At 38.2% G+C, this 13,284-nt stretch overlaps 1 protein-coding gene across 1 annotated transcript in view; it reads left to right on the forward strand.

Annotated features, from left to right (window-relative positions):
- dnah7 (dynein, axonemal, heavy chain 7) overlaps positions 1-13,284 on the forward strand; it is a 73,119-nt gene that overhangs the window by 1,470 nt on the left and 58,365 nt on the right. Inside the window, 15 exon segments of the mRNA XM_069154801.1 lie at positions 369-549; positions 832-904; positions 1,158-1,283; positions 1,914-2,033; positions 2,734-2,917; positions 3,038-3,217; positions 3,621-3,893; positions 4,197-4,324; positions 4,650-4,728; positions 5,088-5,312; positions 5,494-5,640; positions 6,157-6,336; positions 7,751-7,891; positions 8,046-8,413; positions 9,521-9,707. Of these exon segments, the coding sequence (XP_069010902.1) occupies positions 369-549; positions 832-904; positions 1,158-1,283; positions 1,914-2,033; positions 2,734-2,917; positions 3,038-3,217; positions 3,621-3,893; positions 4,197-4,324; positions 4,650-4,728; positions 5,088-5,312; positions 5,494-5,640; positions 6,157-6,336; positions 7,751-7,891; positions 8,046-8,413; positions 9,521-9,707 (2,592 nt within the window).

Genomic DNA, 13,284 nt, shown 5'->3' on the forward strand with positions numbered 1-13,284 from the left:
TTCAACTTAAAAAATATATTCATGATATATACACAAGCAATAAAAGTACACACATTTTTTAAAATTTAAGAATGTGTATGCACATTATTATCACATTTTTAATAAAATTAAAATTAAAATTAAAATTTAGGTGTACCTGTATGTAATGTACCAACACCTAAACATTTATTAAAAATGTAAACAAACTCAACAAAATGGTATAAATTTACCCTCAGGGAGACAAAATGGAAAATGAAGTCAGTGTCTTTTTTGGCCTTAATCTTAATTAGGTCCTGGATCTAGAAATGTTTCCATTATCCAGCAATCAAAATATTTGTTTAAAATATCTGTATTGTTGCTGAACATAATGTACTATTCTATCCTGTCAGAGATACAACCAATATATCAAGGCAATGATAGATATGGAGAACGAGGCCCCTATGGAATATTCTTGGCTGGTGAACATTCAGGAATTGGTTCCCTGCCACTTGAAGAACCTGAGAACCATGCTGGAGCTGCTGGTGGATGAAATCAAAGAGGACTACATATTCAGCATCAACAGGGCAATCTGTACTTATTTCATTAATTTTAGCATCATGAGCTTTTGATAGATGCAAGCATGTTACTTACATGAATCCATTTGTTCTATAAAATCCACACATCATTATCAAGATGGAAGCATGTATTTCTCCAAAATAGCAACATTACAAAATGCTTTTTAAAATTAAAATTAGTTTACTTTTTTTTTTTTTTCCATTGTATTGGCATTAGCTAAATAAAGTATAATTTTTATGCTTCAGAATGTAATTATGGAATATTGTTTGTTTTGATATCTTTTGTTTGTGATTGCAGTGAAATATACACTCAACAATTCAAGGGGAAGTGACAAGGACAAAGTAGAAGACCTTCCCCCTCACAGACTGGAGTGAGTCAGCAGTATTTAATGGAGAATGTGGCTTTTAATTTTATGCAATATGTCTACTTGCACACAATGTGTAGGATGGCTGTCATGACCAGGCCACTCAGAGATTTTGTGTTTTCCTTTATACAAGAAAAACTTGCATATTAACAAGTAGTCACTGGAAACCTTTAGAAATACATATTGATTACACTATTTTGTATTAGCTTGAGGAAATAATGCTGCTCTTCGAAGTTCAGTTGTTGTCTTTCTCTGCCAGAGTGAAAATAGTGCCAAAACCATGGCACAAATCATTTGTCCACGCATGGAAGATAATGAGCGAAAAGCTTTACTCTATCAACCCCACTATGCTGCAAGTCAGGTACCTTTGGCATGCCTCCTACAAGTAAGTATGCTCTGACACATTTTTATTTACACCTCGAATTCAATTATTTTTCTATTTTAATACAAATATAAATGTCTTATCAGTTTGATAGACTTTGCTCAAATTAGCTATTTACATTTAAAAATATAAGCTTATTTAAGAAAGCATAAATCTGACTGAATGCGGTCAGTCGGTCTGTCAGTTTGCCTTACAATGGCAGACTATATTGCATACTTGAAAGTCCTTGCATCATATGATTAGACTGATGTAATACTATCATGACAATTGGAGACACGTTTCCTGCCAAAAGTGATGATATTTGACACAGAACAAATAACACATCTGTGTGGTATCAATCATTTCTTGTTTTGATGAGATATTTTTTTTTACCAGTTTTCTCAGATTTCTGGGGACTCTTTCCAGAACTCAGTGTTTGTAGGCTCTCAGACAGTGTTTGCCTTTAAATGCTACTTCTTTTACATCCTAATGGACAGAGATATTAAAAAAGCCAGATGAAATTGCTACGTAACAGAAAACTGGAGTCAGATCTGAGAGATTTCTCAGATTTTCTAACACTTGTCTGGCATCACTAGACTATGGTGGAGCCACATTTGCCCTACGATGTTACCCTCTTGGATAACCTGTTTGCAGAAATCTCCGTCTGATGGACGTAAAGGAGTTCCACAGCAGAGAGGAGTCCATTGAGCTCTCAGTGTTTCAGCAGATTGTCACCCAACATGTTGATATTGCCATAGGAATCCTCCTCACAAAGTAAGACCACGTTATCAATTACCACCAACATACCTGACATCAGGTAAATAACAGTGAGAAGCAACATTGCTTGCTTTTATTTGATATACGAATGTGATTAAGGTGTGTTGAATAGACCTCAAAAGTACTTTCAAATACATTTATAAGTTATGCAATGTTTTTCTAAGTTCTGTCATGAATGCATGGCATCTTTAATCTGCTATCAGTAAAACAAAATCTCTTGTGGTATCATCGAGTAGCAAGCTTAAGAAGGTGTTGTATGAACAACATCAGCAGGTGTTCTCCCCCTCCAAATATGATGCTGTGGTGAGCTGATGTTATGTTGCCTTAGGAAAACGTAAATGATTGACAGTAGCTACATTTCAAGTTTACCTTTTCAACTAATAAACTGCTGCATTAGTGGAGAAGTTTTAACTGAGGCTCCCTTCACCTTTAAGGTCACTTCCATTTCTGAACAAGTGCATAGTGCATGTAAGTCTGTTGAGGAGGTCTGGGATATCAGTACCTACCCAGAAATACTGCAGAGCTGAACTGACTCTGCTTCTTTTGAAAGCAGCAGTCATTGAGGTAACAGAGGACTGACTAATCTGACTGATGAAGAATACTCATTTTGTAGGTCTAATTTGACTATTTGATATTTACATGTGTGGTTCAGATCCAAATACAAGAATCTTAAATGTGATTTTGTTTTCTTTTCTAGATGGGTTCCAGAAGTGCAAAACATTTACTACCAAGGGTGCAAGTACAAACTGGTGCCTCCTTGCAACAAAAGGGTCAAACTACAATCTTTCTTCAACTGTGCCGCTGCGCTGATGACCTCCCAGCTGCAGAATCTTGCACTAGACTCAATGAGGGACTACACACACCTGATTTCCCAAGACCCGGTAGGAGGAAGCTTAATTTCAGACCAATATAGTTTATAAAAGTTGGAACAAACTGGGCCAGAAAAAAATGATTTCAATAAACTCTTTGCTTTGTTTTTATATTTCTCTTCACCATCTCAGCGTTCAATCCGAGCCAGTGAGCACCCAGGCTTTGTTCTGCATCTGATCCTGAAGGACAGGGAGATCAAGTTTGAGCCCGACTTCAAGATGTATGAGGAGGCCCTCCTTAATGTTTATGATGTCATGCTCAGGTCTGTCAGCCTGGTACCTCGTGTGGAAACCCAACTGTACCCTGAATGGGTAAGAACACAAGTCTGTGTATATCCACCCAGCTGCCAGTTTATCTACCTAAAACTAATGCAGTTAAATATAATAATAATACTAATAATGAGATAATAATACTGCAGTAATGTTCAGTTTTTGTTTTACATGGAGCTTCCTATCTAGTTTTTTATTGAGGAATTTTTTTTTTAATACTGAAACTCATTGATAGCATGTAACATCTGACAAGTCTGTCAGTGCACAGGGCATCATTGTGTAGAATATTTAGCCGAGTAGCTGTCATACTATTTGGATGCCCTTATTCTGTACTTTAAAATCACATCAACTAATCATGGCATTGCATCAATCATTGACTTATTATTAATCAAGCATATAGTTACATTTCTCTCTGAGTTTTGTGCCCTACTTCATGTCTTCGCAGCCACGTTCCCAGTTTGGAAGCAACCTGAAGCCCATCATCCTTCCAGAAATCCTCCAGGCGCACCAGGAGGAACTGTGCAGGGTGTTCTGGGCCGAGTGTGTCAGGCCCAAGGAGTATGCGCACGAGTACGATAAATACGCTGCACTCGTATCCAGGCAGGCCGAGGAAGACGTGGAGCAGTTCCTCACTGAACAGCACTCCTTCCAGGAAATCATGGTGGAGGTGATGCACTACCAGCAGCTTGCTGACCAGATCCAGTACACGTCATGCAAGGTACCTGCGTACAAAAATCAGGCCTCGAATCCAGCAAAGTCATGCAATTTATCAATCTGAGGTGATCTGGACTTTAATCTGTGTCAAATGTAAATATCTTATGTTTTATTACTTTCTATTTCTACTGATAATTAATAGAATGCTGTCTAATAACTTGAAAAACTTAAATAACAGAAAAACTTAAAAACAATAGTGCTATATTTTTTTTAGACGGTTAAATCTGCTTTTTTTTGTTGTTGTTTTGTCACCGGGCATTTGTTAAAGTGTAATAATTGTGTTACTGACTAATAATGTGGACTTTAGGTTGTGCATTTTGGCATGTTTGAGGTCCAGTCCCATAAACTCCTCCACTCTCTTGTCGAGCGTGCTCAAGAGCTTCAGCAAAAACTGGTTTCACGGATGCTGCTGCACCATCAGGAAATCAACAAGAAGTCAGTTTGTTTACCGTTTTCTCTTTTTAATTTTTTTTTAGCAGGAAGCATATTCCTTCTACATCCAAACAAAAGTTAAAATGCAAGTTACAATTGAAAAACAGCTGACAAGGATTATAGATACTGCTGAAATAAGTACAGGGATGCTTCAGAGTTCAAACTTCAGTTGGTCTGAAATAAACATGCATGTCACAAGGAATGCACATTAGTAGCCATTTTGGATTTAGTCTCATTGTTATCTGCTGTATTGGTGCCATAATAAGACTGTAAATCTGTGAAATCCTCCTTACATGTCACTGAATTAATTGTGCTCTCCCTCTCACAGACTCTGTTATGAATTTGAGAAGATTTCAGAGAAGGCTTTGAGCTCACCAGCTGATACTCAGAAACTGATGGAGCTTAAGGTGACTACCCCAAATTCTCATCACACAGACCAGCCTGGTCGATCATGCCGTGTTATCCCTTATCATTTTATCCACAAAGCAGTAACAAATTGCATTTCACATTCAATATCTAGTCAGTAAAACTTGCATTTTAAAAAAAAATTCTTTTGGTTCTGGTGCGTCAGCCCTCAGGCTGATCTCAACTCAATGCTATAGAAAGACTGGGATATCTTTCATTGATTCAGACCCAATACCTAGCTTAGCATGGTAACTAAAGAGTGACGATGACAGTAATTAAAGACTTTATTTTTAAGTATAAACCACAGTTTTTCTTCCATATAAATGTCGTACTACTTCCGTGTGCGTTGTCCCCCATTCAGACCTACATTAATAAGGTGGAGACCACAGAGATGCCACTGTTGGAGCAAAGACTGGCAGACTCCAACACAGAGCTGTGTTTCCTGATGGACTTCGTCACCCTGTCCCCAATGGACATGGAGCACAACACACAGACCATCCAGTGGCTTAAGCGTATGCCATCCATCTTTAGAGAACACCAAAACATAATTGCTGAAAAAACAAACCAATATCAGACTCACCTCCAGGTCCGTGTTTCTATTTTATCTACAAATCTATTGTTTCTGTTAAACGTTTGACCAGAATCTGGATATTGTTTCATCCAAATGGTAAAACGATCAAATTAAATTGATTATGTGAAGGTAAAATAAAATACACGGTTATTGCTAGAAAACAAACATCCTGTTTTTTTACGTGCACTCATTCCAGTTTGCCCGTGAGCGCTTTGTGGAAGAACTGGAGAGCTACAGTGCACAGATTGAGGAGTTTATTATGTTTGATGAGCTGACAAATGTCAGCAAGTACCTGAAGAAAGCTCAGTCCCTCAATGCCAAGCTGGAGTTGGCCCTGGATAAGGTATGTTATGACTTTATAAAGACTCGAGACAAATCTGTAGCAATAGCGCTGCCAAAAAAATTGGTTGTGATTGTAAGCCAATATTGGAGTTAACAGAAGACCAGTAGTTTTACTGATGCTCAAACCATGATATGAAATCCCATATCATAAAGTGTCTTTGTTAGTTTCAGTGCAACTGCACCTTATACAGGTGTGCAAGATCCTCATTTATAGTATGATTCAAAGTTATGTATTCTTTGGTTTTAGAAATACTTCACTATAAAATTTACATGAAAACAAAAAAGGTGTTTGACTTCTTAAGGTAAACTTAAATTATACAGTAATTGAAGGTGAATATGTCCTTTAAGATTTTTAACCTCTAGAGGGCAGCGTTGGATGTAAAAATAACTCACAGGAGTTGTTATGTGCATCATGTGTCATCCATACATTGCATACATCTACTTATCTTTTCTTTGGATGTCTTTGTTTGTGATTTCTTTGTTCCTTCTACACTTATCTCTCATCCTACCTTCTTAGATTAATGATTTCAATATAGAAGAGGAAGCCTACGGCTGGCCTGTTTCCCAGTATCCAGAGCGTAAGAAGATCCAGGACAAGCTGACACCCTTCCTGCGCCTCTATGAGACAGCCACTGATTTCCTAAAACATCATGAGCAGTGGCTTCACGGGCCGATCTCTGGTGTGAACCCAGACAAGGTACAAGCAGTAGAAAATTACTTTATATTCAATATATAACCGACTGGGGAGTTCGGTGACATGAAATCCAGCTGAGCCATTTTCTGAATTTCTCTATGAATTCTGCAGCCTCAGTGCTGTTGAACTGTATTTATTGGGGATATCGTGGGCTCGCTGGTGAGATCGAAATCTTATTAATCGTCGAGGTAATGAATGTTGCATTGACATTCATCCAGTTCCTGGAAAGACCTGACAAAACTACAGAAATGAGAAAATAATCTATTATCAAAATTATCCTGTGGTCAGATTTCTTTTTACTGTTCAACAACAACAAAAAAAAGAGGCTTCTATATGAACTGTATTGTGAACTGTCAAAGTCATTAGCAATTATGTGTGTAATTGCACATTTCTGTAGTGCTGTGAACACTCGGTACAGCCGTCTGAAGCGCTGAGAAAAGGCTGCTCCCCGTCACTTTTCACACTTTTCACACAACATATAGTCATTATACTCGTAGTAACTCATACCTCCCTCTCTGTCAACCCTCATTATTCCACAGACTGTATTAACGTGCTGTAGCACACACGTTTTCAACTAACTGAGCTTCCTATAGAGCGAAGCAGCACATCAACCAATGTCTTCTGCTTGATGTCCTTTGCTTTCAATGCATTTGTAAGACTAAGCACTTCCTTCATCACAACAGACTCTGCTGTTATTACTACCACTGCAACTATCAACGTCACCTCTGAGAGCAGTGCTATTGCCTCTAGCAGTACTGTTGCTTTTACCACAATCAATATGAGTACCTTTGTGACTGCAAAAAACATTTCAATCTGGGGTACCACTTGGTACTTGCGCCCTAAATCACCATAGCAACCCCCCCCACACCCACCTTTCATCCTGTGAGCTGCCTTGAAATACCACAGTTACCATTTTTAAACACCATTGCAACCACCTAAAAAACACCTTTTACACAATAGGGACCACATAGCAACACACTAGCAACTAGCTAAAGCACTACGACCAACCGCTGGGAAATGCCACAGCAGCTGAACGTAACACAATAGCGACTGCCTAGCAACTATCCTGAACATTTCTTTTTGTGTTCTGCCTTTTATTCTTTCTGTACTTTTTCTTCCATGTTTTAATTTGATTTAATTTAATTTGACTTTAACAGTCAGCCACTTTTAAACTGTAACCAACTTGCTGCAATCAAAAAAAGCTGATGTTTTTTCAACAGCTGAATTTACAGAAGTTTTTGCAAGGATGAGAAGACAATCTTTACACATATACATTTATATACTATGTATTGTGGGCTATTGATACTTTAGCTTAAAAACTAATAGAGTCATGATTAGTAAACTTATAATGTCATAAACCATTTTATTACATTAATTTATATCCATTCTATTTATTTCCTGTAACCCGCCCATGTAGGTAGAAGGTGATGTTGGCAACTACTGGCGCACCATATACAAGCTGGAGAAAGGCTTCAGTGAAGTACCCTCTGCCCTGAGCGTAGCCACCACTGTGAAGGCCATGGTGGAGGACTTCAAGGAGCACATTCCTTTGGTGCAGGTACGATCTTAACAGAAAGATTTAGTATTTAAAGAAGTCAAATTTACTTTAATTATAGCTGTCATTTCGTCATACTTAATCAGTCATAGTTTAAATTGAAATGTCTCTCCACTGGCAATCTTTTTCTTTTGTACTCCTCCTCTTCTACTCATAGGTGGTGTGCAACCCAGGCCTGCGTAAACGCCACTGGGAGGAAATGTCAGAGCTGGCTGGCATCCCCCTGGAGCCAGCTCATGACCAAGTATGCATGGATCACTTCCTATCATTGTGCCTGGAGCAGCACCTGAGTAGTTTCGAAGGCATCAGCGAGGCGGCCGGCAAGGAGTACTCCCTGGAGAAGGCCATGGATAAAATGGCCAGTGAGTGGGCTGGTATGGAGTTCAGCCTCCTGGCCTACCGAGAGACCGGCACCACCATCCTGTCGTCTGTGGACGAAATCCAGATGCTGCTGGACGATCACATTGTGAAGACACAAACCATGAGGGGCTCCCCCTTCATTAAGCCTTTTGAGGTGGAAATACGGTAAGAGACAGGAGGAGTTGCCTGAGAGTCGTATATCCTGCTTGTTTGCAAAAGTAGCTCACAAATGAAATGAAGTACATCGGGAAGAAATTAAATTAGATACGCCCACTACTGAGGAACAAGTCATTGGCGGTCTTTGTATTGCCGGCTGCTGGGCTTCATAGAAATGATGCAGCAAATACACCCATCTGTGCCCCACCCCCCTGACTGCTAATGTCAACTTGTCCCATAATTTGGCTGCCAAAATGTATCTGCTTTTGACAACAGCCGTGCAGCTGTCGACCCCAGAAAACAAACCCAGAGATGTATATTCACAGATGTTGATAGTGAGTTCATGATTTCTGTCCAAAAGGACATCACTGTTGAAGAGATGCTACAGTATGTGAATCAAAATACCTGCAAGCAGATATCAGAGGTGCTTGAATCTTTTTTTTTTTTTAAATTTGGAGAGAGGTAAAAGGTTCATGTTAAAGTGCTAGTTGCATAACTCGATTTAGATATTGCTAGAGTCCCTCAGTATTATGTCTGACCCTCCAGAGGTAGAATAGGGAATCAACAGCTTACTTACACACACACACACACACACACACACACACACACACACACACACACACACACACACACACACACATACATGCACGCTGCTAATAACTCTGTCTGAAGGCATCATTTTTTTTCTGTCTTCTGTTGTGCTTTAAAAATCATTTCTAGTTAGTATTAATCTCCCACTGGGTTCAGTAAATAACATTTTCCCATCGTTTTGAATTTCGGAGATTATTAAAATATTATTTGCTGCCAGGCGTAGTTTGATACAGGATTTTCTGCAGCTTTTCAAATGAATGTGATTGTGCAGAATGCTTGCGCAAGAAGATTTTGATCAAAAATGTTGTAATATCACATGGTAATGTCTATAACATCATTATCTAGCTTTGTGGTTGGGAGAGGATGATTCTACAGTGAGGATAAGGAAATCAGTTTAGCAATATATTTTAAGATTGCATGCCTTGAGTCAATCCCACATACCTTTGCTACTGATTATAACGCTACATTAAAAGATACATGGTATGAAATGAATAAATACATAATTTTTTTTATGATTAATTTTAGGGAATGGGAAAACAAGTTGCTGCTTCTCCAAGAAATCATGGATGAATGGTTAAAGGTGCAGGCCACTTGGCTTTACCTGGAACCCATATTCAGCTCGCCGGACATCATGATGCAGATGCCTGAAGAGGGACGCCGTTTCGTATCTGTTGACAAAACATGGAGGGACACCATGAAACAAGTTTCCCTGGTAAATTGGATAATTTCTGTTGGTTTTGTTTTGTTATAACGGCAGGATGCAAAAATGATTAGACAAACTCTCTAAGAAGTCTACGATCAAAGAAATCGGCTTCTTCCGTAAACTGTCACTTAGCAAAAGAAGGTTTTGTAGGGCAGATATTTCCAAGATAAGAGCATTGCATTCACTCATTTACAGGGCCACAATCACAATATATCCTAGATATGTCAAAATAGCCAAGAATGCTCATAGGTTTGCAATAAAACGTTTTTTTTTTTTTTTTTTTTTTTTTACAGTTTGTAAAACTGAACTTTTGAAACTGAGTTTTTGAAAAAGTTGACAAAAAGCTACACTATACAGAAATGGACTTAAACATCCCATATTGGAGATAAATATCATTGTTAAATAAACACTAACTAAAGCCTAAAGATAAATATTTTGTCAAATTTTGGTCACACACATTCAACCATCCAACTTATACACAGACGGGACTGAGCCCTTTTCTACAGAAGGATTTCTGTATTCTGTTTTTTTAATTATTTAATTGGAGTCAAAACTATTTTCTATCACTACTGTGACAGCATAAACCTGACCAGGTGGGACGGCACACATTCATACACATAAACATGCACAACAGCAAGAGTGACAGTGGAGGGTAAGATACAGTGAAATACAGAGGAAAAGACACATTTCAGCTAGAAGCAGAGTAGGATTGTTTAGACAGAGAGAAAGGGAGAGAAGTGAATCAGTAGGAAAAGTATAGAGAGCAAAGCGAAAACAACAGGACGAGGACAGAAAGTCAGTGTTGCACCAGCATCCTCAAAGAGTTTCCAAAGGGTAATTGGCGTCCTCAGTAGACCTGAAATGAGACACATCAATTTCAGGCAGTGTCCTCCAGAAAGCCCAGCCTGACTGCACCATCAAATAGAAATTATGGATTTTGTCTGGAAGGGGCAGGGGTGTATGAAGCCACAAAGAAAATGAGGTCATCGAGGGACAGAGAGCATACACACACACACACACAGATGTGCATGCATACTGTCTCGTCTACTGCGAGTTGTGTCCACTGTGTTGTGGAGCATGTTGGCACAAATGCTGGTGAAGGACAGGATAAATTTGCGCTTACCCAGTTTGAGGAAAATAATGTTGCCTTTCTTGGTATAAAGATAAATTGATTACTTTCCATGTCTAGACAGGAACTATTTATAATTTAATAGATAATTCCATTTCATTTTAATAAATAGAATGAATTGTGTAGTGAGAAGATGGAAAAAAAATCATTATACGTTTATATTGGAGCATGATTGTAATTTTATTGAAATAAAGTAAGACGAAGGAGAATCAAAACACAAACGCACGCACGCACGCACACACGCGCACACACACACACACACACACACACACACACACACACACACACACACACACACACACACACACACACACACACATATATACCACTATCTGGCTGGTGAATGTTTGTTGTTACAAATAATATATCAGCACAATTTGCTACACAGCATATTTACAGGAAATCCTAATCCTTGTCTCTCATCATAATTTGTAATCATTTGAAAAATTTGCTTATTTTTCCACCATCCTAAAACGCATTTGGTTCAGTATTAATACAAAAGCTTGTTGTATTTATCAAAATGTGTTGATTTGAATTTGATTTGAAACCAAGAACTGGAAAACTGGTTCCTCTTTTTGTCAAAGGGTCTTTTAATCAACCTGAGATTGCTGCTGCCTGTCATGTATGTAATTCATACACAATGTGGACTTGGCCAACTTGAATGTATAGAGCCATCAGGGATGACAATAAAATACGCCCTTCATAAATTTTGCTGGAAACAGTAACTTCTGCCGGCCAAATGAAAATATCAGACATTGAAAATGTAGTTGCCCCCAGGACATTAGAATACTGCAGGTTCTCAGCCAGTTATTTATTAAAACGATTTTATAAGCAAAATTCCCAATTTTTCTTAAATCTATTGATGGCAAAACAATATTTTTAGATGAACAATTATGGAAACTATGATTTGCACTGTACTTGTCTTTTTTTTTTTTTTTAAATTTCAGATTGCTTGCATTATTTAAAGCCAATAACTCTGATTCACCCCACCACGAGGGCCAGTTACAGTAAAAATACCCCTCCACACAAGCTTGTACTGCATCAAAAGCTGAAAAACAACACGTCCCTTCACTTCGTCCACAGCATTGATCAGCAGTGCATGAAATTAGAATCTCCTCTACTACATATTCTACGACAGAACAGCGTAAGCAAAAGCAGATACAGTGCAGCTCTCCGACCCACAAATCACATTAGGGTGTAATGTTTTCGTCCGGGCTGTTTACATCAGACCAGCCACTGGGAGCTGCTCTAGATCCACTGATCTTCCAGAACCTTAAAGCCTCCACATCTCAACTTCATTTTACTACACTTTTTTTTTTTTTTATTTGGTGCCTGTTTTAGTTAGTCATTAATCGACCATTGCATGGATAAAAACAGGGCCAAATCACTTTGAGAGATCTATTTTGATGAACCTGTTTCCTTTTAACTGCAGCGAACCACACCCTTACATCCTCTAATGAGCTGAGGAAGGAAGAAACAGTACCTCTGAACTCATAGTGGCATATTGTTGACAAACATAATAATCGATGCACCCAATGATAACGCAGTAAAATCCAGTAAAAGAGTAGCTCATTTGATATTACATTAACATTCATGCAGATGTAAAACTCTGCAGGATGTACCTTAAATGTAAAGGCATTTGTTTGTCCTGAATGTGGAGTGTGTGTCAGATGAGAACAGAGAAAAATATTTTTTTGGACATTACGGTTATTCTCCACGCTGATTATACCCCTGCTATATCAGCCGTGGGTAGTTCCTGTCCTCCACTGAAGCCATCTGTTTGGTGCATAAAAACTACATTATCACTGATAATACATGCATTAAAACATTATTATCTATTCAGTGTGCTCATGAATAACTTCCTGCTGGCACAGTGAATATAAAAATAGACCTACTATTACATTGTCCTCTCAAAGAATGGGTCAAAAACACAAGTGTAATGATATCTATGAAAAGATATATAGACAGTTCATCAATCAGACACCTTTAGCTAGTGTAATTGTATGTCCATTGAGATACAATCAAATAACTCATTAGTACTGTGTATAATCTGCTTTTTCCTGGTAATTGAGTTTGATGATTTGATTTAGCCTTTAAAACAAGTCAGTTACAGTAATTTTAAGGCTCTTATTACCTGATTAAAGAAAAAGACCTCATCGTCAGTGGTTTCAGCATTTTGCTCCATTCCTGCATTTTTATTTAATTCTATTCACAAGATGACGTCAGGCTGCATTTCAGAATTTTTCCAACATTTCACATATGCAGGTTGGATATCCACTGTCCAACCTCAAAAATGACACAGACTTTTATTTATGCACTTCCTGGGGGTGACAGTTCCACGGGATATTGAATAAGTGTACAAATGAGATGATATCAGAGCTGAAATATTTAATAGGTGTTAGACATGCCTCAGGTGAAATTTCTATTACTGTCCCAGAACAGATTTTTTTTTTTTAG

The sequence above is a fragment of the Embiotoca jacksoni genome, unplaced genomic scaffold (genome assembly GCF_022577435.1).
Source record: "Embiotoca jacksoni isolate LCO1_2020_lvr unplaced genomic scaffold, fEmbJac1.0.p SCAF_2, whole genome shotgun sequence".
Classification (NCBI taxonomy): domain Eukaryota; kingdom Metazoa; phylum Chordata; class Actinopteri; family Embiotocidae; genus Embiotoca; species Embiotoca jacksoni.